Source organism: Cololabis saira, chromosome 3 (assembly GCF_033807715.1).
Source record: "Cololabis saira isolate AMF1-May2022 chromosome 3, fColSai1.1, whole genome shotgun sequence".
Lineage (NCBI taxonomy): Eukaryota > Metazoa > Chordata > Actinopteri > Beloniformes > Belonidae > Cololabis > Cololabis saira.
The window spans coordinates 16,750,348-16,775,994 of record NC_084589.1 but is presented as its reverse complement, the minus strand read 5'-3'; the positions used below and the strand labels follow the sequence as shown (position 1 = coordinate 16,775,994).

The 25,647-nt window shown below is 43.5% G+C and overlaps 2 protein-coding genes across 2 annotated transcripts; both read left to right on the top strand.

Moving 5' to 3' along the window:
* Nucleotides 1-1,249: 1,249 nt before the first annotated feature.
* LOC133426314 (protein SOGA3) lies at nucleotides 1,250-12,256 on the top strand. The gene is made up of 11 exons (XM_061716371.1): nucleotides 1,250-2,096; nucleotides 3,056-3,280; nucleotides 3,375-3,533; nucleotides 4,745-4,816; nucleotides 5,024-5,343; nucleotides 5,557-5,716; nucleotides 6,096-6,162; nucleotides 6,269-6,812; nucleotides 7,714-7,843; nucleotides 7,956-8,282; nucleotides 12,122-12,256. Exons 1-10 carry the CDS (start codon nucleotides 1,341-1,343, stop codon nucleotides 8,064-8,066), a joined length of 2,544 nt encoding a protein of 847 aa, XP_061572355.1. The 5' UTR covers nucleotides 1,250-1,340; the 3' UTR covers nucleotides 8,067-8,282; nucleotides 12,122-12,256.
* Nucleotides 11,145-23,731, top strand: mtcl3a (MTCL family member 3a). Its single transcript, XM_061717917.1, has 7 exons — nucleotides 11,145-11,571; nucleotides 12,111-12,289; nucleotides 17,050-17,352; nucleotides 19,026-19,580; nucleotides 19,783-19,862; nucleotides 19,967-21,710; nucleotides 22,635-23,731. The coding sequence occupies exons 1-7, from the start codon at nucleotides 11,145-11,147 to the stop codon at nucleotides 22,869-22,871; spliced, it is 3,525 nt and encodes a 1,174-aa protein (XP_061573901.1). The 3' UTR covers nucleotides 22,872-23,731.
* Nucleotides 23,732-25,647: the final 1,916 nt, after the last annotated feature.

The following is a 25,647-nucleotide window of genomic DNA, read 5'->3' as shown; positions in this document are numbered from 1 at the left end:
GATATGGCTCGTTTTTGCAGTTTTATTATTGAATTTAAGGTGGTTTTAAAGGTGGAATCCCACAATTCCACACACTAAGATTTAATAGGGAACAATCAATGAGTGGTAGATCAAATGCAAGGCCTTGGAATTCAGTTCAGTTCAGTTCAATTCAAGATGAAATCCTAGCAAGATAATAATTCTATTAAGGGAGATGGCAGGGTTAAAGCTACAAGAAGAAAACTCACATTCTGACAGTCAAGTCAGAATATACATTCAGAAATTAGGACTTTTTAATTTGATTTGACAGATTTACAAGACAAATCTCTGAATGTCATGAAACTAAAAAGAATAGAAGATTTCTGACTTCATAAGCCTGCAAATCTGAAAGCGAAAGGTTCGTAAATTTTAACTTTATAAATTTACAAGACAAAACAATTCAGACTCTGATTTTATAAACTTGCAGATTATCTCAACACAACTTTACACATTTGCAAGACAACAACCAGACATTTTGATTGTATATACTCACAAATTAAAAAAAAACCTAACAAACTCCTGACCTTATAAAGTCAAATATTTGAAAAAAGTCACTCAAAAACTAAGAAAGCTTATAATTCTGACTTTATGAAAATGTACGATCATAACTCAGAGGGCCCACCTTTAGATAAAGAGTTTAAGCCACTTTCACGACAGTGTTCAAAATTTGCTCTTGTCTTTCTCAAGTCTTTTAGTTTCCTCTGTCATGATGTTCACTGTAACTGTGCTAGTTTCATCATTATTAATGTATGACATAGTGCCGTATAAGTGATATGCAGTTATTTGAAGATAAGACCAGAATGGGAGCCCATAAGTTTGGGAGATTTTTGCAGAAGATGGAAAAACTGTCTAGTTATTGCTTCCTAAAAGTGATCAAATATTATTTTGAATTTAGATGAAACTGATATTTTAATAAGAAAAACTGGATGTTAAGGTAGGCTACTCAGATGTTTTTTGTTTAGATCATTTTATTTCCCCCAAAGAAAACATGAATTGAGGCTGATATTGTATGCTTGGACGCCCTAGTGGCAAGAGGGCCGGATGCAGCCTTAAGGCTGATTTATGGTTCCGCGTTACACCAACGCAGAACCTACGGCGTAGGATACGCGGCGACGCACACCGTACGGTGTGCGTCGCCGCGTATCCTACGCCGTAGGCTCTGCGTCGATTTAACGCAGAACCACAATTCAGGCTTTACTTTTAGTCCTAAAAAGTTGATTCTCTTTCAGCTGGATGGGTGAAGAGGATGGGGGGTGTTTCTGACAATGAGTTGAGCCTGTGACACCATGATGAACCCATCCTCTGGATGAGCCTGTGACACCATGATGAACCCGTCCTCTGCCGACTCATCCCGGCAGCCAGACAGCAGCGGCCGGAAGCAGCAGCAGCAGCAGCAGCAGCAGCGCTCATCCTCTCCGGCCGGTCCTAAAGAGGCCGGATCCAAACCTGCCCAGAAAGGCAGCGGCTCCACAAAGCAAGCAAAGCAAGGAGGAGGAGGAGGAGGAGGTGGAGGAGGAGGGGGGAGAGTGAGCCGAGGTCATTCCCCCGTCTCCTCCGGCTGCAGGGAGCGGCCGGCCGGCAGCGCTCCTGCAGCCAGAGGCGCGGCTGCTGTCCAGGCCGCCGGTGCTGAAAGCCCCACGCTCAGCAGAGGAGCCGTGCATGCGCCCGACGACCCCTGCAGGGCAGAGCCCACCCGCGTGGTCTCCGACCAGCCCTGTGCATCCAAATCCCCCAAACTGAGGAGCAAAACCCCGAAAGGAGGCGAGGCCGCCTCGACTCCGAGCAGCAGCAGCAGCAGCGGCAGCAGCAGCAGCAATAAGAAGAGCTCCAATAAGAGCACGGTGGGATGCGGACCCGGCTTCTGGAAGGAGGGATGCTTGCAGTCCGAGCTCATACAGTTTCACTTGAATAAGAGCCTGGGGAAGAAAGGGACAAAGATGCAGACGAAGTCGGCATCCCCGCCGGCCTCGGAGCCGGAGCTGTCCCCGGAGCTGGACACTCAGCAGCCGCTGCAGCAGCCCCAGCCCGGGCTGCAGGACGAGCTGGAGAGGCTGGAGGACGAAAACGACGATCTGAAGGTAAATCAATCCGTTTCTAGCTCTGGCACCTGTTGTATTCGCATGTAAACTATGTTGTCACCTGTCCTCTTCAATATTTACATGGATAATCTTTCCATGAAGCTTAGTCAGTGCAAGGCCGGATGTATATGATATTCTTAATCACCTCATCTATGCTGATGACCTGGTCATCATGTCTCCATACAGTGCTGGGCTACAGCAACTGCTTAAAGTGTGCTCTAGCTATGGAGTTCAGTATGACATTGTGTTTAACCCCAAAAAGAGTGTTATTCTGATTGTTAAAGCTAAGGAGGATCAGAAACAAAAGTTTCCCCCATTCTTACAGCATCATATCACATCATAAATGAAGATCTTTGTGATGATGATGACATCCAGCGTCAGTGCTGTAAGCTCTATGCTCAGGCCAATATGCTGCCCGTAGATTCCATATGTGCACAGCTGATGTTAAAGTACATCTATTCAGAGCCTATTGTACACCTCTTTACACAGCTCACCTTTGGTGTAATTATACCACCAAAGCCAAGCTAAAGAAGTTGCAGGTATATAATGATGCGTTCAGGATCCTCCTTAAGCTTCCAAGATGGACAAGCCAGCACTTTATTTGTTAATTGTTATGTCCCCACCTTCCATGCTCTGCTGAGGAATTTTATGTTTGAATTTATGTGTCGACTCCATGAGTCAGAAAATTGTCTAATAACTGCACTCACTAACATCAAACGAGTGATACAAGGTATACACATCTGGACTATGGAAACATCGGAACAGATGTTTGCATGTATTTTAATGTGTGACCTGTAATTTTTATGTATTTTATATGGAACCTTTTGAGTCTGTAATAAAGTATTAATTAATTCATATGGCGACCACAAAGCATATTTATTTATCTGAAGATATGCTGCTTCTTTAACAATGGACATGCTGAATTTCATTATTTAATAATGCATTTTATTTTGGGTTAGACGGAAATTGAGGAGATGCGGGCTGAGATGGATGAGATGAGGGACACTTTCTACGAAGAGGATGCCTGCCAGCTGCAGGACATGCGCAGAGAGCTGGAGAGAGCCAACAAAAACTGCCGGATTCTCCAATACCGACTGAAGAAGGCTGAAAGAAAGAGGCAACGCTTCACAGAAACTGGCCAAGTAGATGGGGAGCTGCTGAGAAGTCTGGAACAAGACCTTAAGGTGAGCTTGTGGGCTCGCCTTTCCTTGTAAAGCATCAAAATAATGTTACTTAAACCCTGCACATCTTTCCTTCTTTGTTCTTTGCCTCCTGTAGGTGGCCAAGGATGTGTCTGTCCGCTTGCACCATGAGCTGGAGAGTGTGGAGGAGAAGAGGACAAAGACAGAGGAGGAGAATGAGAAGCTGAGGCAGCAGCTGATAGAGGTGGAGGTTACCAAACAGGCCCTGCAAAATGAACTTGACAAAGCAAAAGAGGTGAGAAAAGTAGCTTTTCTATATTGACTTTACTTTCAATAAAACCATGCAAACATCAGCTTAGGCCACACTAAACCTCGCACAAACTGAAAACACTAATGACATTTAAATGTGAAACGTTAGGGAGAAGTTTGACTGAGCAGTGTTTTCAAAGTAGCAAGAATATGATTTTTAAGTTTGAAGCCAGCATTTGACATCCACAAGTTCTGTACAACTGCATAAATAAGCTATGAAGTACCTTCCTTGCACACCTATAGGGCACATGAAGACACAACATACTCACATGCACTCATAACCTTATTAGGTAAAACAGGTGTATATAATAAAGTGGCCTGTGAGTGTAAAGGCAAAATTTAAGAACAATGTGCAAAAGTTAGTACATCAACTTTAAATCCAATTTAAGGAAAATCATCTCATAGTAGTGGGTCTTAGTCGTGGGCAAATACAACCTTGGACAGATAACAACACACATCATTTCACTGTCATTATTTATTTAACAAAACATTTTTAAAAAAGGACTAAAGAAAACTCACATTAGTGTCAGCAGGATTAAAGAGCATACATTGCAGCCAGGTACCTGTCAGCCCTTGATGAATTGGTGTTCTGCAGTGATGTAGACCTCATAAAATGCTGTTGTTTTGGCAGTTCCCTTCTCTGGCATATTCAAGTGTCAATCAACACAATGGTAAAAGAGAAAGATGTAAATTATGGTTTGAGTGAAGCAATTGTTGAAAATCACTCTGGAAAGGGTTAGGAAACCATTTCCAGACAATTTGGAGGTCAGTGTTTTACAGCGTTCCACTTAGTATTGCCCACACAACCTTTTCTTTCTCAAACACAACTGTAGATAATGTTGAATCCTTTTCTTTTCCTTTTTTTTTGCTTGGATTGAAATAAAAGAACGGTGTAAATGAAAATCTCAATCTGGTATTACCATAGGCTGAAATAAATGTGAAATCATGTCCTTTTCATTGCCAGCAGAACAGTTCAGGACATCCTTCCACATGTGCATACACAAACATGATGCCTTTTGGGTTTGCTTTTTAACCTCATGGCTTTAAATTTCAAAATGTTAACAAAAATGTTGGGAGCAAATGTACTGTTTTTCCTGACTTAATCTTCTATGTGTATTTTCTTAAACTGAATATCACTGCCTTAGGTGGGAAAACAAAAAGCTGATAATCAATGACATGACTGTTGTTTTCCTGCAGCTCTCCCTGAAAAGAAAAGGAAGTAAGGATGGACAGAGAGTAGAGCGAAGGATGCCACAGACTCCAATCGAGGTGAGTCAGCATTTTACAGTAAGAGCCTGTTAAAGAATAAACCTAATCAGATACATTTTACGATGCACTCTTCTACCGCTACACTGAACAAATCGAAACACAGCATTGGACTACGCTGATAATATGTCACTACAGATTTGCATTAGTGAAAGAGGAAAAGCTACATCTCTTTTTTTGCACTTTCTTACCAACTCTCCCTCTGGACAGGAAGAAAATGAGGATCTGAAATGCCAGCTCGCCTTCATCAAGGAGGAAGCCACCTTGATGAGGAAAAAGATGGCAAAGATCGACAAGGAGAAAGATCGCCTTGAGCAGGAGCTGCAGAAGTACCGATCCTTCTACGGGGACGTGGACAGCCCCCTGCCCAAAGGGGAGGCCGGAGGGCCGCCCACCACCCGCGAATCTGAGCTCAAGCTCCGCTTACGCCTCGTGGAGGAAGAGGCAAATATCCTGGGGAGGAAGATTGTGGAGCTGGAGGTGGAGAACAGGGGGCTGAAGGCTGAGCTGGATGACATGAGGGAGGACAGGTACTTCACTCTCAATCATTTTGATTCAACTTGCAGCAGATTCTAAAATACAGAAACCTGCTATCCTGTGTTATCACCAAGAAAAATGTTACATCCCCACACTGGGGAGATTGAAATATGCTATTTTTGGCATAGCAGATAGGATTCTTTTCATATTTTAGGGCCTGAACACCTAATTACAAATACGCATGCTTCTCTGCTGTCCTCTCGTAGTCTGGCGGCGGCAGGACTGGACGGCTCGAGCACTGGAGGTCAGCAGAGCAGGGAGCAGGGCGAGGCCCTGTCTGAGCTCAGGCAGCAGCTTCAGCTGGTGGAAGACGAGGCTGAACTCCTCCGCAGGAATTTAGCTGATGTAGAAGAAGAAAACAAAAAGGTAAACTGCGTGAATGATCAAATTCTGTGACTAGAGTCTTCAGAGGTATTCAAACTGGTTGCTGTTTCACACAGCGTGACTGCTTCAGAACCAAAATGCCCCTTCAGCCTCTCTATTTGGGACAACCTCCCGTGTTTAGCACTGGGAAGCTTTAAATATTCTTTTCCAGGTTTTGACAGATGCTGATGTTTGGACTTATTTCACTCTGCTACACAGCTGTTTTATTTTTAGCAAAGTTAAATTCCTTGGGTCTCTTTTCTCCCTATACCTGGATTTTTGATATAGTCACTTTTTTGAGGCATTTGTTTTAAACCTTTGAAATCTGAACAAAAGATTCTTGCAAAACACTGATGGCAATAACGTCCCGTTTTATTTTTAGGTGACAAATGAGCTCAATAAGCTTAAGTACAAAGCTGGGTCACATGAAGCTGGATCCAGACATGGAGGTTTGTTGCACACATTTAGTTGGACAAATCTTTTCTTTGGGAGCTTTGCACTGAAGTGTAATTTGTTCCTTTTGTCCACTTCACATTGTTGGCTTTTCAACCCCAGGAGGAACAGATCCCGCTAAAGTAGAGGCTCTTCAGGAGGAGCTGAAAGCAGCCCGTCTGCAGATCAACGAGCTGAGTGGAAAAGTCATGCAGCTCCAGTACGAGAACCGCGTGCTGCTGTCCAACATGCAGCGCTACGACCTTGCCTCTCACCTGGGGATCCGCGGCAGCCCCCGAGACAGTGATGCGGAGAGCGATGGGGGTCGGGACGACGACACGCCCTCAGCATCAGCATCCTCTCCCCGTCTCCTCCCGCCCCATCGCAAGCGCGAGGGCCCCATCGGGGGGGAGAGTGACTCGGATGAGGTGAGAAACATCCGCTGCCTCACCCCCACACGCGCCCTGTACTCACCGGTGGACAGCCGTTTTTTATCCAGAAGCCTGAAGGACCGGCAACACATGATAGACATCCGTATGGAGGCAGAGAGGCTGGGCCGGACCATCGACAGGCTCATCGCTGACACCAGCACCATCATCGCCGAGGCAAGAGTATACGTCACCAATGGGGAGCTGTTTCGGCTAGATGAAGATGAAGAGAGTGGCAGGTATAATTTCAAAACACCACTATTATTTTCTTGCCAGAACCATAAACTGTCTAAAAAGAATTCAAATCAAACATTACATTCAAGGCAAGGCAAGGCAAGGCAAGGCAAGGCAAGGCAAGGCAAGGCAAGGCAAGGCAAGGCAAATGTATTTATATAGCACAATTCAACACAAGGTAATTCAAAGTGCTTTACATTGACATTAAAAGCGGCAAGACATAATTATACAGTAAATAACAAATAGGCAAGAATAAGAAAAGAAGTGAAATAATAAAAAGCACAAGCTGTTAAAAATAAGGGCAGTAGAGTACAGCAGGTAAGTTTAGTTTAAGAGTACGCTTGAGTAAACAGTAATGTTTTTAACCCTGATTTAAAGGAGCTGACAGTTGGAGCAGACCTCAGGTCTACAGGAAGTTTGTTTCAAAAGAACAATTAAAGCCAGTATATTAAGGAAATATAATGAAAAATGTTAGTTAAGTTTGATTGACATACCCATAGCCTGTGGGAATTTTATTTTATTTTAGTTTTTTATTTACTTAGTTGTTGTTTTTAAAATTTTTAATTTACGTTATTTGTAAATTTATTTCTTGGGAAAAAGGGGCAGATTAGATTAGATTCTTCTTCTTTCTGCTCCCTTTCATTCACAATTTAGGAACGTTTGTGTTTGTATTGAATTGTTTGTTGTTTTATTTTTGAATGAAATAAAGAATAAATGAAATGAAATGAAAAAGGACTTTTATCTGACGAAATACATAGAAATAACAGTCATCTAAAGATTTTGACACTTCCACTACAGATTCAGTAAGGATGTCGTCCCTTAGTCAGAACTTGAATGAGGACAGAATGATTTTTTCGGATGATCCCGTCATGACTTTAGAGAGCAAATTCTTCTTCTGCTCCACAGGATCAGAGAGCACGAGCTGCTGTATCGTATCACCGCACAGATGAAAGCATTCAGGAAGGAGCTGCAGAGCTTCATAGACCGACTTGACGTCCCCAAGCAGGAGGATAAACAGGCAGAGGAGCCCCTGTCTGTAAGATCAAAACAAAAAAAATCAATGTCTCTGAATGTTTATATACGCAATTTCTCATTCTAACTGCCTTTCATTCTGCTCTCCATCCCCCTGTTCAAATGTCATCCATTAGATGTTTCAGCCCATTATTTTGCTGATCCTCATTCTTGTTCTGTTTTCGTCACTCTCTTACGCCACCATTTTTAAATTGGTATTTCTTTTCACCCTTTTCTTTGTTCTGTAAAGCACACGCCTGCTATCACATTATGCACATTTCCATTGTTTCTTTTTTTTCTTTATTGGTTCATTTCAATTCTTTTATGAACAACATGCTGCATAAGGTCACTCAAGGTACAGGACATTCTCATTTTCCATGTAAGACTCAAGCCGCTCATCTACTCGGATCATATCAACATTTATTCGACACTAATGAAACGTGGAGGCGACAGTGAAATGATAGGTGAGTGTGTCATTCAGTTTTTTCGAGTGTAAGTAATGAGCCTGTTTCAAAGGAATATGCACATCTTGTTATGAAATTGTCTCCAGGGGGTTGAAATAGCTCTTTGAAACAAAAGGTTTAGGGGATTTTCTTTACTTCTGCAGCATTTACTCAGTATGTATGGCAAAAACAGTCCTATGAGCAGTATGTGGCAAATACTGAAGTTTGTGTAATGACAGCAGGCCATATACACATTTGCAAACTGTCCGGCACTAAAACAAACATAAGGCTTGTGTCTCTCGCAAGTTCCTCTTTGGCATCTGTGCTGAGTCACTGAGCCATGATAAAATGTCAACATAATCTCTAACAAATCACCTAGACAGTCATTTGAAGTACAAAAGAGACAAGGAAGAATCAAACAACTGGCTTAGAGACGCATACCCCCCTCTCACACACACACACACACACACACACACACACTCACACAAACCAAACAGATATGATTTGCGGGTGTTATGTGTGTATAACTGTGTTACTTTCAGATGATCCACATTAGTGTATCACTTCTGTGGCAATTTTACATATCTGCTGCTTAATGTTCTTATAGTCATGTGTGTCTCATTTTTATAGTTTGGTATCACTAGGTAGCTTTGAATAACATTCCTGTTTGTTCTTTGGGTAGATTTGCACCTCTTGTTTCTTTTGTGCCACATTTGATGCCTCATTTAGTTTAAATGTGGCGATTTTGCAACTCTTTGCAGTGCATGTTGGAACTCCTGATAGTTATTTGTGTCTAATTGGGCATGCACATCACTTGTGGGTTGTTTGTCTCTAATGCTGGCTGTGTCATTTGGCTATTGTTTGGGGTTTTTGTTTACTTATATTGTGGTTGTTTTAAATCTTTTTTCACTCTTTTTTTGTCTGATTATGTTTGTTTCTGTACCATTCTTAAACATACTTCTGCAAAAATTAGGGGTATAATGTTGAACTCTAGATTGTTTGGAAATGGTTTTATAAACCTTTCCAGATTTATGCGGAAAAACTGCTTCTGCTAAACTATTGCTTACGTCTTGCACTTTTGGCATTGGGTAAACACACGCCTGAATGCTCCAGGCCAGCAAACGGCCAAACTGTCTGCTCTTATTAGAATCTGCCCATCGGCTGATCATTTCATCAAGGGCTGATGATGAGCAGCATCTAGCTGCAACCTACCCTTTTAAATCCTTTTAAAGCAGTAAAGGGGTACTTAGTAGGCTATTGCCCCATACATATAAATTTTTTCATTATTTATGGCTTACATTTTGTTAAATAAGAATATCTGAGGTAGTATTTCCCTACGATAAGATGATTATAATACAATTTGGAACTAAAAGCATTAAAATGAACTTCTGTGATGAGACCAGGGCCTCCCCTGACCGTCTGCATACCCGGTTCTGCATTCAGTGGACTTGTTTGTTTGCCTCTTCTTGGACCGGGGGTTCTGTACTGGAACTTTACTCATTTGGATTTGGGTTGTGCAACACTCATATGGTGTAAAAATACCCTTGGGTGGGGTCTGCAGAATCCAGAATCAGGACAAAAATGTGCAGATGGCAGATCTGTTTAACCAACGGACCTGACCACCGGGGTGTGGGTGGAACCGGTCCACTTCTTTCATCCCACCGGTGGGATGTTGCACGTCACATGCTGTATTAGGGCCAGCTGTGGAGGGAAGAGGAGGAGAGGCTTAGTAGGAGGGAGAAAGAAAGGGGGATTTTATTACTGTTAATGAAAGCATCATTTCAGCTGTCTGCAGTTGTTTTTAGCTGTTATTGCATTCCAGACATGGCTTTAGCTACTTTGCTGGTTGTGATATAGCCGAGTGGTTTTGAATGGGGACATTCATTGCAGCAGTCAGATCACTGAAGACACGGTAAGAGCTCAGTCATATGACACATGCTTCATAGTTTCATGTGCTTGAACGCAACTTAGACACCCAATTTACGTTTAAACCCTTAACATCTGGAAACGAACTCGACTTTTAACCTACTTCTAATTACTAAGCTTGCAACTATAGCTTGAGTAGACCACTAACTAACCACTTTGACTGCTGTTTTGGTGACTCTTGCCTACATTAATAACATCCCACCCATATTGGCTCTCCTCGTGACAGTCACCCGCAGCGGCCGCTGCTTATAGGTTAGCAGAGGAGGACCGTTAGACTAAAAATGTGTTTACAAGCAAGGTAAGACACTACGGGACTCGGGGAGCGAAAATAGCAGACGTGTCGAGTTTCCGCTTGAGTCGTAGTTGGTCCTGGTCCCATGCGAGGAGAGGGGTCGCGCCGAGGCGCTGGAATTAATTTGTTGCCGTGGCAACGGCGCAAGGTGGCGACGTGACGAGCGCTGATTAACGGGGCTGATTATTGACGGCGCTGCCCGCAGCCCGGGCCGGGGGACAGGCTCCTGGTTACAGGGCTGGTAAAAATACCCCCGCCCGCGGCTCTTACATCAGAGCAGTCCGGGGTATTTTGGGAGCTTAGTCCGTCTTGGCTTGGAGTGTTTTCCCCGGGGCTCCGGCTCCCACTGCCCTGTCTGCAGGAGGGGGACGGGGAGGAAGGAAGATGTCCTCTGAGGATACACCGAGACTGCGCATCTACGGGGGGTTTCTGGGAGCATGACGGCTGGACCTTCTTGAGGAGACATGGAGGAGAGCTGCAGTCCCGTCGCCGCGGCCATGTGGCCGCCCGGGGATCTGGCCGGGTTTGGATAAGTTCACCAAAACTGCAGCAAAGCGACGACGGACAGAAATGGATACTTGCAAAAACATTTTGATGAATGGGATGTAAAAAAAAAATATTGCCCACATTTATATGTGTCAGTTTAGTTTTAATGAGTTAGTGAGATGTGGAGCGCGTTTCTGAACGGCTCGGGTCTGCACGGAGGCAGCGGAGCCGGGGCCGGGGCCGGGGGCGGAGGAGGCGGCTACGTGCCCTCGCAGGGATGGGAGTTCGTGCCGCTGTCCCGGGTGGAGAGACCGGGCAGGGGCCGGGGCAGGAACCGCAGCCCGCTCCGGAGGGTCTCCTCCCCGCCCGCCGTCTTCAGCCAGCTCCAGGAGCCCTGGTTCGGGGGGGACGGGGGACCGGGGACCCAGCTGGGGAACCAGCTGGACACCGTCAGGGGAATAAGACTACCGGGACCCGAGAGGCTGCAGGGTCCCGAGACTCTCCCTCCCCAGCAGCAGCAGCAGCAGCAGACGCAGCACACAAGGCTGAAAAAGAAGTTTGAGGATTTGAAAAAGCGACATGTTCAAGACAAGGCAGAGTGGATGCGTGAAAAGGAGTCATTGTTGAGAGAAGTGGCTAACATTCAAGTAATTTTGTAATATCTACAAGGTTCATTTCTGAATGTTTGGATGTCCTGTGCAAGACCCCCCCACCCCCAATAAAAAAGTAAAACTACAGCATGTCAGCATGTTAGGGGAGTTCAAGCCGTTTAAGATGAGTAAAGTATTAATCTAAGATCCTTTTACAACAGACAAGATTTGTGAATCTTTCAAATTCCAGTTATCTAAAAAAACAACACAGCTGACAAAAAGTTATGCTGAGGCCAGCTGAGCTTGAATGAACAAAAGTACATGCAGTTTCAGACTTAATGAGCTCAAAACATTTGAAATGTATAAAATCTTGTCAGAGGTACTAAAATATTTTTCATGCCATCTCTATCTGGTTTGCTAGACTTCAATGTAAATATTCTTCTGTGCACTAGTTCTGGATGTTGCATATTGTCAAGCATTTGTTCTTTTGTGGTTAAAAGTGTGATGCAGTCTTAATTTTTTATACTGTACTTGACAAGAGTAATTCTCACTGAGTGTCCGTGCAGGGAGGGGAGAACAGGAGGATCCTGCTGGACCTGAAGACCGATTTGGAGGAGGTGCAGGCGGAGGTGAAGAGAGAGGAGGAGAAGAGGAACGAGCTCCAGCTGCACTATACGAGAGATAAATGTGCCTGGGAGGTGGAGAAAGCTGAGCTTAAATGCAGGATTGCACAGGTAAGAGGAGGAGGATGACGATCAGATTACATTTTTAAAAAAATCGTTAGTTCGTGTCTGTGTGCAGATGCATATGGACCGGTACATAAAAAGTCAGCTTTTTAAAAACACAATAACAATATTGCTAAACAGGAGCCTGTAAATATTTAATTTCTGTAACATTAAGATGGTTTTACTTTAGTTTTTGTTCCTAGGATATATATTTTCATTTGTCTGTACATTTCAAGTTTAGTGCTGCACAAAGTGGACTCCCCACACACAAGTTGGGGAGATAAGCCCCCATGGCATGCATCCAACTCAAGCTTCAACTTAGACAAAAGGTTTGCTCTGAGGAGTTATTTATCCCCGCTCAGCCAGACGCAAACACATAACTTGGTTTTTAATGGCTTGCTTTGGTTGATGAAATATTGGCCTATTCTTCCACTGGACACCTACTGTCAAGGGGGGTTGAATTAGGTGAAAAATATCTAACTAAGCTTGCATGCCAGTGCCTTGCTGTGTCAGGCAGGGTACAGATCCAACAGCCATGCGTAGCTTTTCTTCAAAGCAGTGTGGCTTTAGGGATTTTGCTTTTTTTTCTCCTTCTGATAAATAGATTTATCTGGCTGCAACAAAGCAGAAGTATAAACTTGTTTATACTTGTTCAGCATTCATGGGTTAAAAAAAAAGTCTGCTTTTTAATCAGAAGATTCATGGATTAAAAAGTGGCATGGATGTCTCTGCGTACTGTCTGCCTTTGGCCATCTCTGTGCTTATTATATCTGTACGTTCTCTGTGCTGTGACAATAGTGTCTTTCTCCGTCATTTAAGCCCCATATGATTCCTATCACATACTTAAAACTGATTTGTGTGATTTGCCCCTCACACAGAGCTCTCTTTGAATCTAATGGTTATCTGACAGAGAGGGGAAAAAAAAATGCTCAGAAATTCCATAACGCAAAGCTGGAAATTAGTCTTGCGGTGTAGTGATACTTGCATAGCAGTGGAACTAAAGCACTGATGAGACAATAACGCAAACATTTCACAAAGTAACATGGAATTAAGAGTTCACAGTTCAAGTACAATTAAAGCTGCAAGCAGCAATGAAGGGCCCTCGTGCGTGCAATTTTCACCAATAAAAGTCAAGGACTCAAAACTAAGTCACACCACCCTTGACTCTTTATGTCAAACCATTCAAAAGTTATGGAAGAAAATAGGATCTATCACCCATCGACCAATCAGAAGAAGGGGCGGGGCTAATTTGCACCAATTAAGGTGAAGTAGTCAAAACGGAGTCCGATGACACCACCCACGAGTCTTTATGTCAAACCATTCAAAAGTTATGGCAGAAAATAGGAACTATCAAATATGGACCAATCAGATGAAGGGGGCGCGCGCTTTTTCGCGTCTATCGTCACCATGGTAACGCTTTTGACTGACAAAAGTAATGCCCATCGTCACAGGATGGAGACGCACATTTTGATGTATAACACACCTGGGTGCGCGTTACGGTTCGGGCCGCATTAACGGCCGAAGAAATGGCATAAATTACGCCAAAATTACACGATTAATTCAAAATGGCTGACTTCCTGTTCGGTTTCAGCCATGGCGCCAAGAGACTTTTCTTTAAGTTGCGACATGATACAGGTGTGTACCGATTTTCGTGCATGTACGTCAAACCATATTGTGGGGCTTGAGGCACAAAGTTTTCTAGGGGGCGCTGTTGAGCCATTAGCCCACAGCCATTAATGCAAACCATTAAATATCTAATTTTTAGTCAGGCCTGGGTTGGTGCAACATTTGGTGACTTTTGGGGCACGTTTAGGGGGGCAAAAAGGCCCTCATTTCGTCGGAAAAATAAAAACGAGAAAAAAAAACGAGAAAAATTACTACAGATACAATAGGGCCTTCGCACTGTCAGTGCTCGGGCCCTAAATACAGTATAAGTGCAAAGTATTCATGTTAGTTTGGATGCTTAAAATGTGCAGTCTTTGAGGGAGAATTCAGACAGGCACATCACATGTTCTCTATATTGATCACACAAACAAGGCAGGGGAAATGTGACTTGGAGTAAAGCCACGCAGAGCAGTTCACTCTATTGTAAGAGTTGTTTTGTCTCAACGCCACATCCTGCCACAGATGATAGTTTTGGGTATATGTTTATAAAGTTATAATCTAAGGCTGCCTGTTAGATTTGAAATATGGTGCAACTTTTCAAAAATCATCCATAACCATTTTATTTAAAGATTTACAGACTTGTAATCACATTGTATTACACAGTGTAGCTTTCCTTTCTTGACTTTCTGTAAAGCAAGAAAGCAAGTCAACATAACATTTTTTTTAATCTCTTACTTACATGCTTGAATTTTGCATTTATACAGGACAAAAAACAATTACTTGTGATAATAGGAGCAAAGTGCTGTTTGGTTTCACTTCATTCATTTGAAATCCTGAACAAATCAAAGTATTTCTTGGGTGTGAATGTCTAAAAAACAACAACAAAAAAACTGGGGCAGACCAATGTAAAATCTGGGGTGAAAAGTGAATAATCTCAACTGGTGAGAAACTATCATTTTGTACAAGGTAGTTTTACTCCACCAATAGAGACAGGCGTGTATTTTTAGTCCAAGTGGTGTAAAACAGGAGGTGTGAACCAGTTGCACATGATCGTTAGGGCAGTTTGAATGTTTGGACTCATCCACTTTGAAATGTAAAGTAACTGCAGAATCTGTAAGATGCTTGAATTATTTAGACTGGGCAGAAAAATCTTCTGCATGGTTTTCTCTGATGTCCCTGCTTGTGTAACTTTAGTTTGCTTATTAGTGATCTTAAAAAGCAGAGGGAGACGTGGTGGATACTTAAGGAACCCAGAGCTCCACTTAAATAGCATTTTTAGTTTTCATTTATCTTGTCAACATATTATCACAATGACATCTGGACATTTTGCAGAAAACGTCATCACTATATCGTCATGAACTTGGTGAATGCTCTACTGCGGATTACCGGCTACTAAGTTAGTCAGGTCACTATATATGTTTTTTCCATTTATCAGCAGTTATTTGAGTCTAGAGAGTGTTGTCACACACCGTCTTCCACAGTACTCTATAGCTGCAGCCTGAATGTTAAAACCGTGTGTTGTTTCCTCATCTTTTATTGGGCATTTCCACAACCAAATACCAAGACGGCATCCAAAGTCTCAGTAGGACCTATTATTTCCAGGTGCCTTTTTCAGCATGAGTCTGATTTGTGAATGCTGCTGGCAGCTTGGAGACATCTTACTCTGTCTTAGCAACCAACTGCCCCCTACTCTCTTTACCTCGGCTACTGCCTTCCCCTTGGAATGTGGCATTGTACCATGCTGTGTCCCTATTTATAGAGGGTCACCCTGGTGACACAGTTACCTTTATATACCCTGCGCTTCACGGTGACACTCATGCTGGCCACGGGTGTATGGAGGTGTCTCTTTAAAACAGGATTTAAGGTGTGCATATGTTAAAGCATGAATGCGTTTCCCTGAAACGGCTCTGATGCTGGTAATCGGCCCCCATCTGTCACACGCAGCCGTTTCTAACGAAGAAAATTTGCCATATTTGTCTCAGCCAGTGAAAAAGGTGCTTGGTTGTTTAATGCGACTCCAACTTGGAGATCTTTTGAGAAGAGCCACATGCGGACAGACTGGGTTAACTTGTTTTTCTACTCTATAATTTCTTGACCCCAGGCCGCAAGCATAAATAGCCCCATGACCGAGGCTTGTAAGAAGTCGATGTCTGTGGTTGAACACTGAAATAACACATTCCACCGAGCTCGTATGCACAAACTACATACACGCTCACTTGCATCCAGAGGCGTTGCCTTGGGACTCTTCCAGCACCAAAGCCAACATTTTTTTTTTTCTCTTTTTGTACCCACAACAAAAATGCACGTTCACAGCAGGATGTTAAAATCAATAAATCAAAAGACATCTTTATTTTTAGTTCGTTAAATATTTTATCTTATAGAAAGTTCAGTAATGAAAAGATTTGAAATGTTTTGTTTTTTTTTAATTATTGTATATAAAGAGGTCTTTTGTATTCAAGTGTTTGTTGCCATTCAATTCGGTCAGTGTTTTGTCGTGCAATATGACAGATTTCAGTCTTGGAAAACCCCACAGGGACATTTGCACGCTGTTTATCTGTAACAGGGCTTTGAAAAGTGCTGCGCTATGAAATTCCAGTAAAAAGAAAAAATTCCAAAACAATGAAGATTCAATAATGTAACCAGTGTAAGGGTTTACACATTGTATCTTTTATTCTAGCTGTGTGGATGTGTATTTTTCCTGAATGCTGGATCACTACTGTTTCAATTGGACCCTGTGTTTGGTGATATTATGCTCTTCCCCCATCTGCCACATCCTGCAATGTATCCGGTGTTAATGAAGTAACATAGAAAAGAATCTTGAACCCTGATCCCTTCAACCCACTGTGTGAGTTCTGACAGGATATGTTCACTGTTCAATCTGTCTCCATCTTCCCTCCTGTGAACCCAATCACACTCATCCCTTGGTACATTATTCGCCCACTTCCTCGACTTTCTCTTCCTGCCACTCCTTCATTCTCTCAATTCTAATTTCGACATTTTCTCCCACCCGTGCCTTCCCTGCGTTGTCATCTGGCTCTCATTCTCTGGTTCCTTAACTCCAATCCATCGTTTCTCCCCACTGTCTCTCCCACTCTGTCCTATTGTACTCACTGCTCGCTCTCTCCCTTCTCTCCCGTGTACTCCTTGTTGTCTGGTTCTCTCAGTTGGAGGGGAGGAAAGCTACAGGCTTGCTGAGCGTGGGGATCCAGTCGGCACCAGGCGTCGGATCGGTGGCATTGCGGAGTCCCAGAGAGCTGCATGGTGAGACCTCAACGCTCCGCAGGGAGAGGGAGGAACAACGGAGGATCCTGGCAGAAACGCATTCAACAGCCATGGACCTGCGCTGCCGGCTGGAGCACAGCGAGAGGGACTGGTTGAAGGAGAAAGCCGAGCTGCTGGAAAGGTTTGATGTAGAGAGAAGAGAGTGGGAGAGCCAGCTGAAGGATATGCAGAGGAAAATAGAAGAGGTAAGATCCTCCGACTCTGCATCTATATGCTCACATGTCCTCAAAGATAAAGATTGTTTTTTAAACTATGCATTTAAAATTTTGTTAGTCACTCTGAGGTTGTTTGATAAAACGTGTGCATCATATACGGCTCCCAGTGGAATAGAGTTGCCTGCAGTGTTTAACACCCTTTCCCACACCCTGCTCATCAGCACTGTCAAAACATCATCTCCCATCAGTGAAACTGCAGAGCTCAGGGGAAGGAGGTTAAAGTTCTGCTAGTCCTCTTGACAGGGTTGAGCGTTGTAAATATGAAGCTCAACTGCATCGAGTCATTTGCAAATTAGATTGATATATATTCACTAGACTCTAATAATAATTGGTCTTTATAGAAATACCAACACAGTTTTTTTTAAGTCAATCTTGCAGGTAAAGTCAAATGATTTAACATAACTTTTGGTTCATGAAATGGGTCTTATGTTAGTTAAAGGTAAATATTAGACCTGCTTCAGTTTTTAAGCTGGATGCTTTTCTAAAGTTCATTTTTTGATGCCTCTAAACACCGCGGTGCAACACAAGTACACAGAGGAACATATTTTTCAGAACAGAAAGAATCTTTTGAGCATGTGGAGATGCATTATGTTTGAGGGAACAATGCCCCAGTAAGTGAGGACCTTCACACACTTTGGTTTTTAGGAATATCCTGTTATGATTTATTCAGCTTTAATTCGATAAAACAGATATAGGATTTAATAGAGGCATTTTAGCAAAGGTTTTTTTTTAGTTTGTTTTAGTCAGTTAACACCAACATTGTTATTTGTTTTGAAAATGTACAGTTGTAAATATTGGTTTACGTGTAATGAATTCTGCAACAAATTATTAGTTTGAGCCAAACATTGAACCATCTTTCATGTGTGATTGTAAATATCTTTAGCTTTTGAATCTGAAAATGTTGCTGTTTTGACATTTTGCAAATGGAATCCTCAATTTCTTCAATACATTTTGTTTTGTGATCAAATGGTAAATGCAGCCATGATGAGAAAGTTGAAGTCCCTCAGAGTTAGATGAAAAGGAGGAATTAGATGAAAATGACAAGCAAGTATAAGGGAATAGGGCAGAACTGATAAGGAAGTAATTCAGAACCAAATTAAACGGCTTAAGAGGGCATGACCACATGAGCAAATTAGCTTTTTTTCTTCTTTTGTATGTCAAGGAAGCCATTCTTATGCAGTTGTTACAGTAAAACAGAGAGTATTGGAACAATTTGCTCTGAAACAAACATGTGGCTCTCATTTACCCCTTTGAGCTTTGAACGAGGATTAAAGCACACTAGAAGGCAGTAGGCCCATCTTGACATTGCTCCATGGATAGTAAGCCCAGTCAACATGAAATAGTGTAACTATTTTAAGGTTTCCATGGTAGCGGCTGGGGGGGTCATCCAGTTTTATTTGACATTTTTCTTTGAATGCTTTATTTAAACATCACTGGTCTAATAATATTGATTTATTTATGCTATCATGCTTGATGTCTTGCCATCTGACATGAATTTACGTACTTTGCGTGAGATGCGAATGTTTTTTTGTTTTTTTTTCATTATATTTAAAAAAGAGGTGTATATTAAATGAAGGTATTGTTGAGTTGAAATGGTCAAACATTTAAAGATGTTTTTTCTTTCTTGTTTCTTCCTTTCCCAGCTGTACTGTGAGGTGAGAGCCAAGCGAGGGGGGACGGGGCTGGATAGTAGGAAGCAGGATGATGATGTTAACAGGCTCAGCATGCGCTCCACCAGCACCGGCTCCAGTCTGCTCAGTGACAACTCCCACTCAGAGCTGCTCAGCAGCAGCAGCCCGCAGTCAGAGCCAAGCAGGAACCCAGCCTCACCTGGCTTCCATCACGGTGCCTTCGGTAACGCACACAGTCACCACTTCACCTGCCCTCATACAGAGGATCTCTGTGGATTTAAGGTTGGGGGTCTCTTCAGTCAGAATGACCAGTTAAAGGAGGAGCTGGAGGATGAACTGAGATCCAGAGGCTCTTGGGAGCGAGACCTGGTCACCGATAACAAGGAGGCCGTTGATGTAACGGAGCTGGATGCTGTTTGTTCTGGAGCTCCTGGATTTGGAGTACCACAGGAATGTGGTTCTAAAGGGAGTGAAAAATATATCAATTTTAGTCCTCAAGGAAAATATCCCAGGGGAGGAATGAGTTACGGCAGCGACAAGAAGAAGAACACCACTGCTCTCAATGCTGTGAGTGTTTTAAGTGTTTTCTTTCCTCTATTAATATACTTTTTTTTTTTGTCTCACGTTTACTTTTTATTTTTCCTTGCAAAAGACAAAAGTTTTTCGTATTAGCAAGCACCCTTATCGTCTTTATCTGCCTCTCCACCAAGTCAGAACTCCAGCTTTGGTTGTCTGATTGCCTTTCTCTCTCTGCCACTTCTCTTTGCAGGCTTTGAAGGAAATCGCTCGTGTCAGCGAGGAGCTTTGTAGTTACCAGGATGAGATCAAAAAGAAGAGTGGAGATAAGAGGTACATTCCCATTAGCACCAACAATTATGATAATCAATCATTTAGATTTACTTTACGTAGACTGAAGGTGATTGGGATACTTGTATTCTTTTAATTTCTTTCAGAAATCAGTCTGAATCCCTGTGTCCATCTAAGGGAAGTGAGAAACTCCTGCAAGTAGATGAATCTCTTTATGATCTCAGCCAGATCTACGAGGAACTCCGTGCCCTAGAGAGGGAAAATTGGATCACCTTGTCACCAGATAATACCTGGCAGTCCAATAAAGGGTTGAAGGAATCTTTGACAACAAACATTGCTGATCTAGATAGCAACAGAGCCACAGGGCCGAGCGCTGGAGTAGACTCTGAAATCGATACTATAGCCCCACCCATCCCTCCTCGCAGCTCTTCCTGGAACTTGAGCAGCACTCTTCCAGATACAGAACTCCACATCCCAGAATCTCCCGTGGCTACACTGCAGAAGTGCCACAGTCCGTGCATACTGGTAGACCGGAAATGCAGCAGCCCGTCTATTGTGCGAAAGTTTGAGGCGATGCTGCAGGAAAATGAAGGAAAGGTTTTCAAAGATGGCACGGTGACAGAATGCCCCGTTCCCGCTAACACCAATTGCAATGTGGGTTGCTGCCACAACCGCTGGTCCTGTGATGCAAGCAAGTTCACTCACAGTAAGCTGTCTGCATATGGGACAGTTCAGAAAAGCTTCTCTGAAGTCAACATACTGAGTGCTGGGAAGGACTTGTTTTCAGATTACAGCCCTGGCCTTGGGAAGCTACAAATGCCTCCAGCTGTCAAAGAATTACCAGTAGATCTGCTGCTGTCCTCTCTGGAAATACCACCTGTCACCCCGAAGCTCTCGGACTCCAAAAGAAACATAGTGCTGGAAAAAAAAACAGCCGAGTTCAACAGAACGCTGTTTCAGGCGGAGATGGGCCGCGGAGCGGACGTGCAAGACAGTGTCACCGTAATAGATACCGGCTCTGTAACTTCCCTGCCAGTCCTTACGTCATCAGAGGATATTTTACCTGCAAAGGAGACCACTTTTCAGCCCATTTGTACTTATGCCACTACAGGCGTCATAGATGAAAAGCCTGAGGTGACATCATGTCCTCCCACTTCTGGTGAAGGGGTCAGACCAGAGCTGCAAACCTGTCCCGCACTCGCACCTGAGCAGCCGCCGGCCGGACTCAGAGAGGCCTCAGTCATCCCTCAGAGTCCTTCACCACGTGGTGAAGTCAAGCACAAAGTTTGGACTCCAAGCGGTCCCTCCATCAAATCTCAGCACAGAGCAGCCACAGATGCTCCTTTTTCAGAGCCTGCCTTTCCTGCAAACACCAGGCCAGCTCAGCCTGTGGATGACTCCAGCTCTAAGACAGAGAGTCACCACGGAGCAAAGCCTCAGCCAGCCAGAGCCGGTGTCTCGCACCAGCAATCGTCTGCTGATAACAAACACACACACATGACGCAGCCAAAACACGGGTCTGGTCCTCCGTACCAGCCTGAATCCTCCAGACCTCCACCCAGGATGATGAACGAGCACCCCTGGAAACCCCTCACTCTGGCCGCGTACCCACGGCCCGAGGGATCCAGGTCCAACTACGGAGCATTGGAAAGGATTCTGAAAAACTATGAGAGTGCAGCTCGGGCACAACAGAACGACAGCCAGCAGAGCGAGACGGGCTCGTGCTCTAATGTGGGCTGTAGAGAGAAGGAGAAGATGACAGAACTGGACATGCTGGACGTGGACCCTCTGCCTTTACCTCCCACTCTCAGATACGTGCAGATGTCTCAGCCCTCACAAGTCAGCAGCCTCTGTGCCAAAGCAGTGACGGAGGTCCAGCTCATAGTGCTGGTGGGTACACTGACACTGAATTAGATGCACTTTTTCTTATATCCTGATGACATCTGGGTAGATGGTAACATTTAAAAGCTTTTATCAAAAAAATAAAATAAGCAAACTTGGCTAAAGTACATAATTTTATGCATACTGTGTTTTCAAGTCTAAGTATGAAAGTGAACCGGGAAGAACTTGCATATTTCCGTCTCAAAGTCCGTTCTTAAACACTTAGCAATTGCCCTTGACTGAAAACAGCTCAGTTGGGAATGTTGTTTATTTCTGGTATGTTCTGAGATACAGAAGCGGGTCAGAGCCTCCATTATAATCTAGGCATTGAGGCCATTTCACTGCTTAAAGGCTCCCAAGAAAGTAAGAGTTTTGTGTAAAACTTTGAGGGAAGTCTGTAATTACACCAGTTTGTCTTTCATCTCTCAGTCCTTCCACCGGGTCTCATAGTGGACGTCTTTCCTGGCCTTTCTGTTGTAATTACGTTAGTATCTGCAAGATGCCAGCTGACTAAACGGCCTTGCCAGACCACAGAAATGGCAGAAATGAGAACACTCAAGTAATTACACCACTTTAAAGTCATGCAAATGATAAAGATATTATGGAAGTAATTACGAGGTCAGTTTTATTTGACCTCGTAAAAAAGAACATAATAAGAGTCACATTAGTTCAGCGGTTAAAATGTTGACGAGTCAGGGTTGCCGGGAAGTAGAAGAATTGATGAAAATCAGCGGGATCTACTGGAGATCTGTTCACGTGTGCGAGCTGATGCGTTTAGCGTTCCTGTTTGAAATGTGCCTGTTGTTTTCCCCAGGGCCAAGAAGACAACAGATGGAACTCGTGACTAAATGTTAAGTATCTGTGTGTGTGGAACTGGTTGCAGACAGAACAGTGTGATAACCCTAAAAGTAAATGTCATTTGTTTCTCCGCAGGAAGACGACGAGCGCCCTGTCCCGTCTCCCTCCACACGGAGAGCCTTCCAGAGGCCCGCCTGTCCGGCCAACCGTCGCCTGCCCTCCCGATGGGCCAGCCGCTCCTCCACGTCGTCCTCCTCCACCACCTCCTCTCCCTCCTCCACCCCCATCGTGCCTCCATCCTTCCCCCTCCACAAACACTCGTCTTCCTTCACTTACTCTCATGGCTTTCACATAGAGACCGTCATCATTTGACCTCATCGTCATCGTGTGTTTGAACCAACAAGAAGCCTTCAGCGATACTGTTTGAACTCTACTTTTTCTCTCCTTTTTTCCCCCTTTTTGTATATACCGAATCCAGACTGAGAAGTGCTTTAGTTATGAGTTAATCGACTCACTCGTAGAATGTATGTGGAGTCCAGCAGAGCCTAACAGACCAAAGCAGGTCTGGAGCCGCTTCAATTATTCAGCAGAATGCCCCAGTTATCCTGCCAGGCGTCGTGCGGTGAAAACACAGCTTTCCAAGGAATGACAACGGTCAACATGTAACTCATTCATGCCGACCATCCGCACGGATATCCTTACGCTCAGGTCTGGATTCTAGCTTTGACTAGTGTAGCCTTGCAGATCTACCAACAACACGCCCTTCACTTCTTCCTTTCTTTCTCTGATCTCTCTCTGTATTTACACCTTAACCGTAGTGCTACTTCATATCCGAATGATCTAAAAACTGTCAGCCAAATGAAATCCGGAGTGATGATTTCACCTTGTTCTTTATTTTGTATTTATCTGCTCAACGTGTTTTTGTAAGATGTTACATGGACAATATGCAGCATCTTGTTGGAACTCAGAGATAAAGACGGTGGAGCCGCTAGAATTACTCTCTCAATGTGCTGAATGAAGCTGTGTCGGGTGTTTTGCCTTGCCTTTGACTGTACCTTGCCTGTGACTAAAAACGTCTGCTTCACACACATATTTGAAAAAAACAAAACAAAAAAAAATGTTTACTTTAACAGGTGCATTCAAATGTGTTTCTTTTTTACAATGTTGTACCAAAGCCTGGTTTCTTATCCATTTTCCTGATTTGACAATTAAACGCATTATTTGTAATGATACTTTCTGTCCATGGCTGTTTTTTCACAAATAAAAATCTAAACGCTCACATAACGAGGCTCACAAAGACAATAAAAACAACTCTGAGATGAAGTAAATTTGAGTAGCCAAAGCTCTCTTAACTTGCATATTATTATTCACTTGTGCAGCAGCCGTGACCCTTTGCATGTCTCCACAGTTTCTAGCTGTGAGAGCAATTACTGAATAACTTTAAAACATCAAACATGCCACATAAATATTAAAGTGGCTGAATCAAGCGGAGTTCTATGCGCTTGACTGTTCGGCTTTCAAGGCCGAAGCAGCAGAACGGAGTGACTGTCTGGCTCCTTTTGCCTCAGCCTTGCTGGCGGATATCTTGGGCGTCTGCCAGCATCGGTGTCACCCCGGTGTCATCTTGGGCGTCACTGATCTGTTCCTCTGATTGATGACTGCAGGCTTTTGTAACAGGAGCAGAGGAAAGCTGCATGCCACTATAATGGTCTCTGTATCTATGTAGAATCTCTGGATTGCTGCATGATTGTTTCTTGCATTTGGTTTAGATCACACAACAATACAAGCGTTTCATATTATTGTTTTTTGTCAGATGCAAACCTGAGGAAAAAATAGGTTTATATCAGATTCACGCTGCTGGTCGGATGGTTGAATGATCCGCAGCTCCAAGGCCGCTCACTCACCGTTGCTGAACGTATAAAGCAATGCACTCCTGTGCACAGGCAGCTATGCACATAACCAGCCCCTCACCCTGAAACCTGGCACCCTGGCCTGACTGAAATAACAGGTGCAACAATGCTGTGGTGCCAGAAATCCTACCCCGCCGCTGATATTTATATATATATATACAAATATTTTCATTCTCTCCTGATGTGCAGCCAGTCGCTGTGTTGACTCTCATCCTGCTTCCCCGTGTCAAGGTTGGGGAAGAGTGCAGATTCCCAGCACATGGCCCGTGCTCATGTCTGGAGGTGTCCAGATGCTGGAACCATTATATAACCAGAGCTCAGTGTTTTGGGTAGAGCTGCTTCGAATTGTTACACTGGAAAAAAAATTATGCAACAATCTGTATTTCATCATGCAAGCACACAGTGGCCACAGTTTTCCTAAAATTATGATCACACAGAAGATTCTGTAGACAGTATTTTAGTTTTTAAATCAGTTACTAGAAAATGAAGGTGTTATAACTGTGGTGTTTATGAAAATGATGAGTGTCAGAAGAAGAAATGAATGATGGAAAGATTTCATTTTACAATTTTTACAATCATCTCTGTTGACATGCTCACTAAATGTGATGTTACCCTACATTAGGTTTCTGGAAACCACTGAGCATATTTCATCTTATTATCTGGGAATTCGGCTTTCTGGATAGTTACAACTTGATTTGTTTTGCTGTGAGAACTTTTAGTTCTGCTTAGTGAAAGCAGACTTTCCTGCGAGCAGGTTCAGGACTCTCGTGCCTCATGTCCACAGCGCTGCAGAGAACATTAAGTGTACTGTATGTGAGCACATATTTACAAAGCTGTTTCCCTTTTATACAACTTGTCAGGATCACATTTTCAACTGGGGCATTGTGTGTTCCAGTGTGAGGTTGAGAAAGTAGTTTTAATAAATACTAGACTACTATTATTCTGTTGAAGTTTTCACAGCTGACGGTTGGCTTCAAGTGTATACCAGACATTTCAGTAAAAGCATTTAATCTTTCAGTGTTTTCAGTGGCATGTTAACTTGCTGCATCCCCTTCATTGCTTCCGTCAGTGTATCCGGGCTCTCTGCCCTCCAGCGACGTCCCATCACTTCTCACAGGAATCCTGCAGCGCCCCTCCAGAGCCTGCACCTGTTGACCTGCCATTCTTCTTGCCATTAAATAAAACATGCTCATTTGACCTGCATGCATCCGTGTATGTGTGTGTGTGTTTGAATTTTC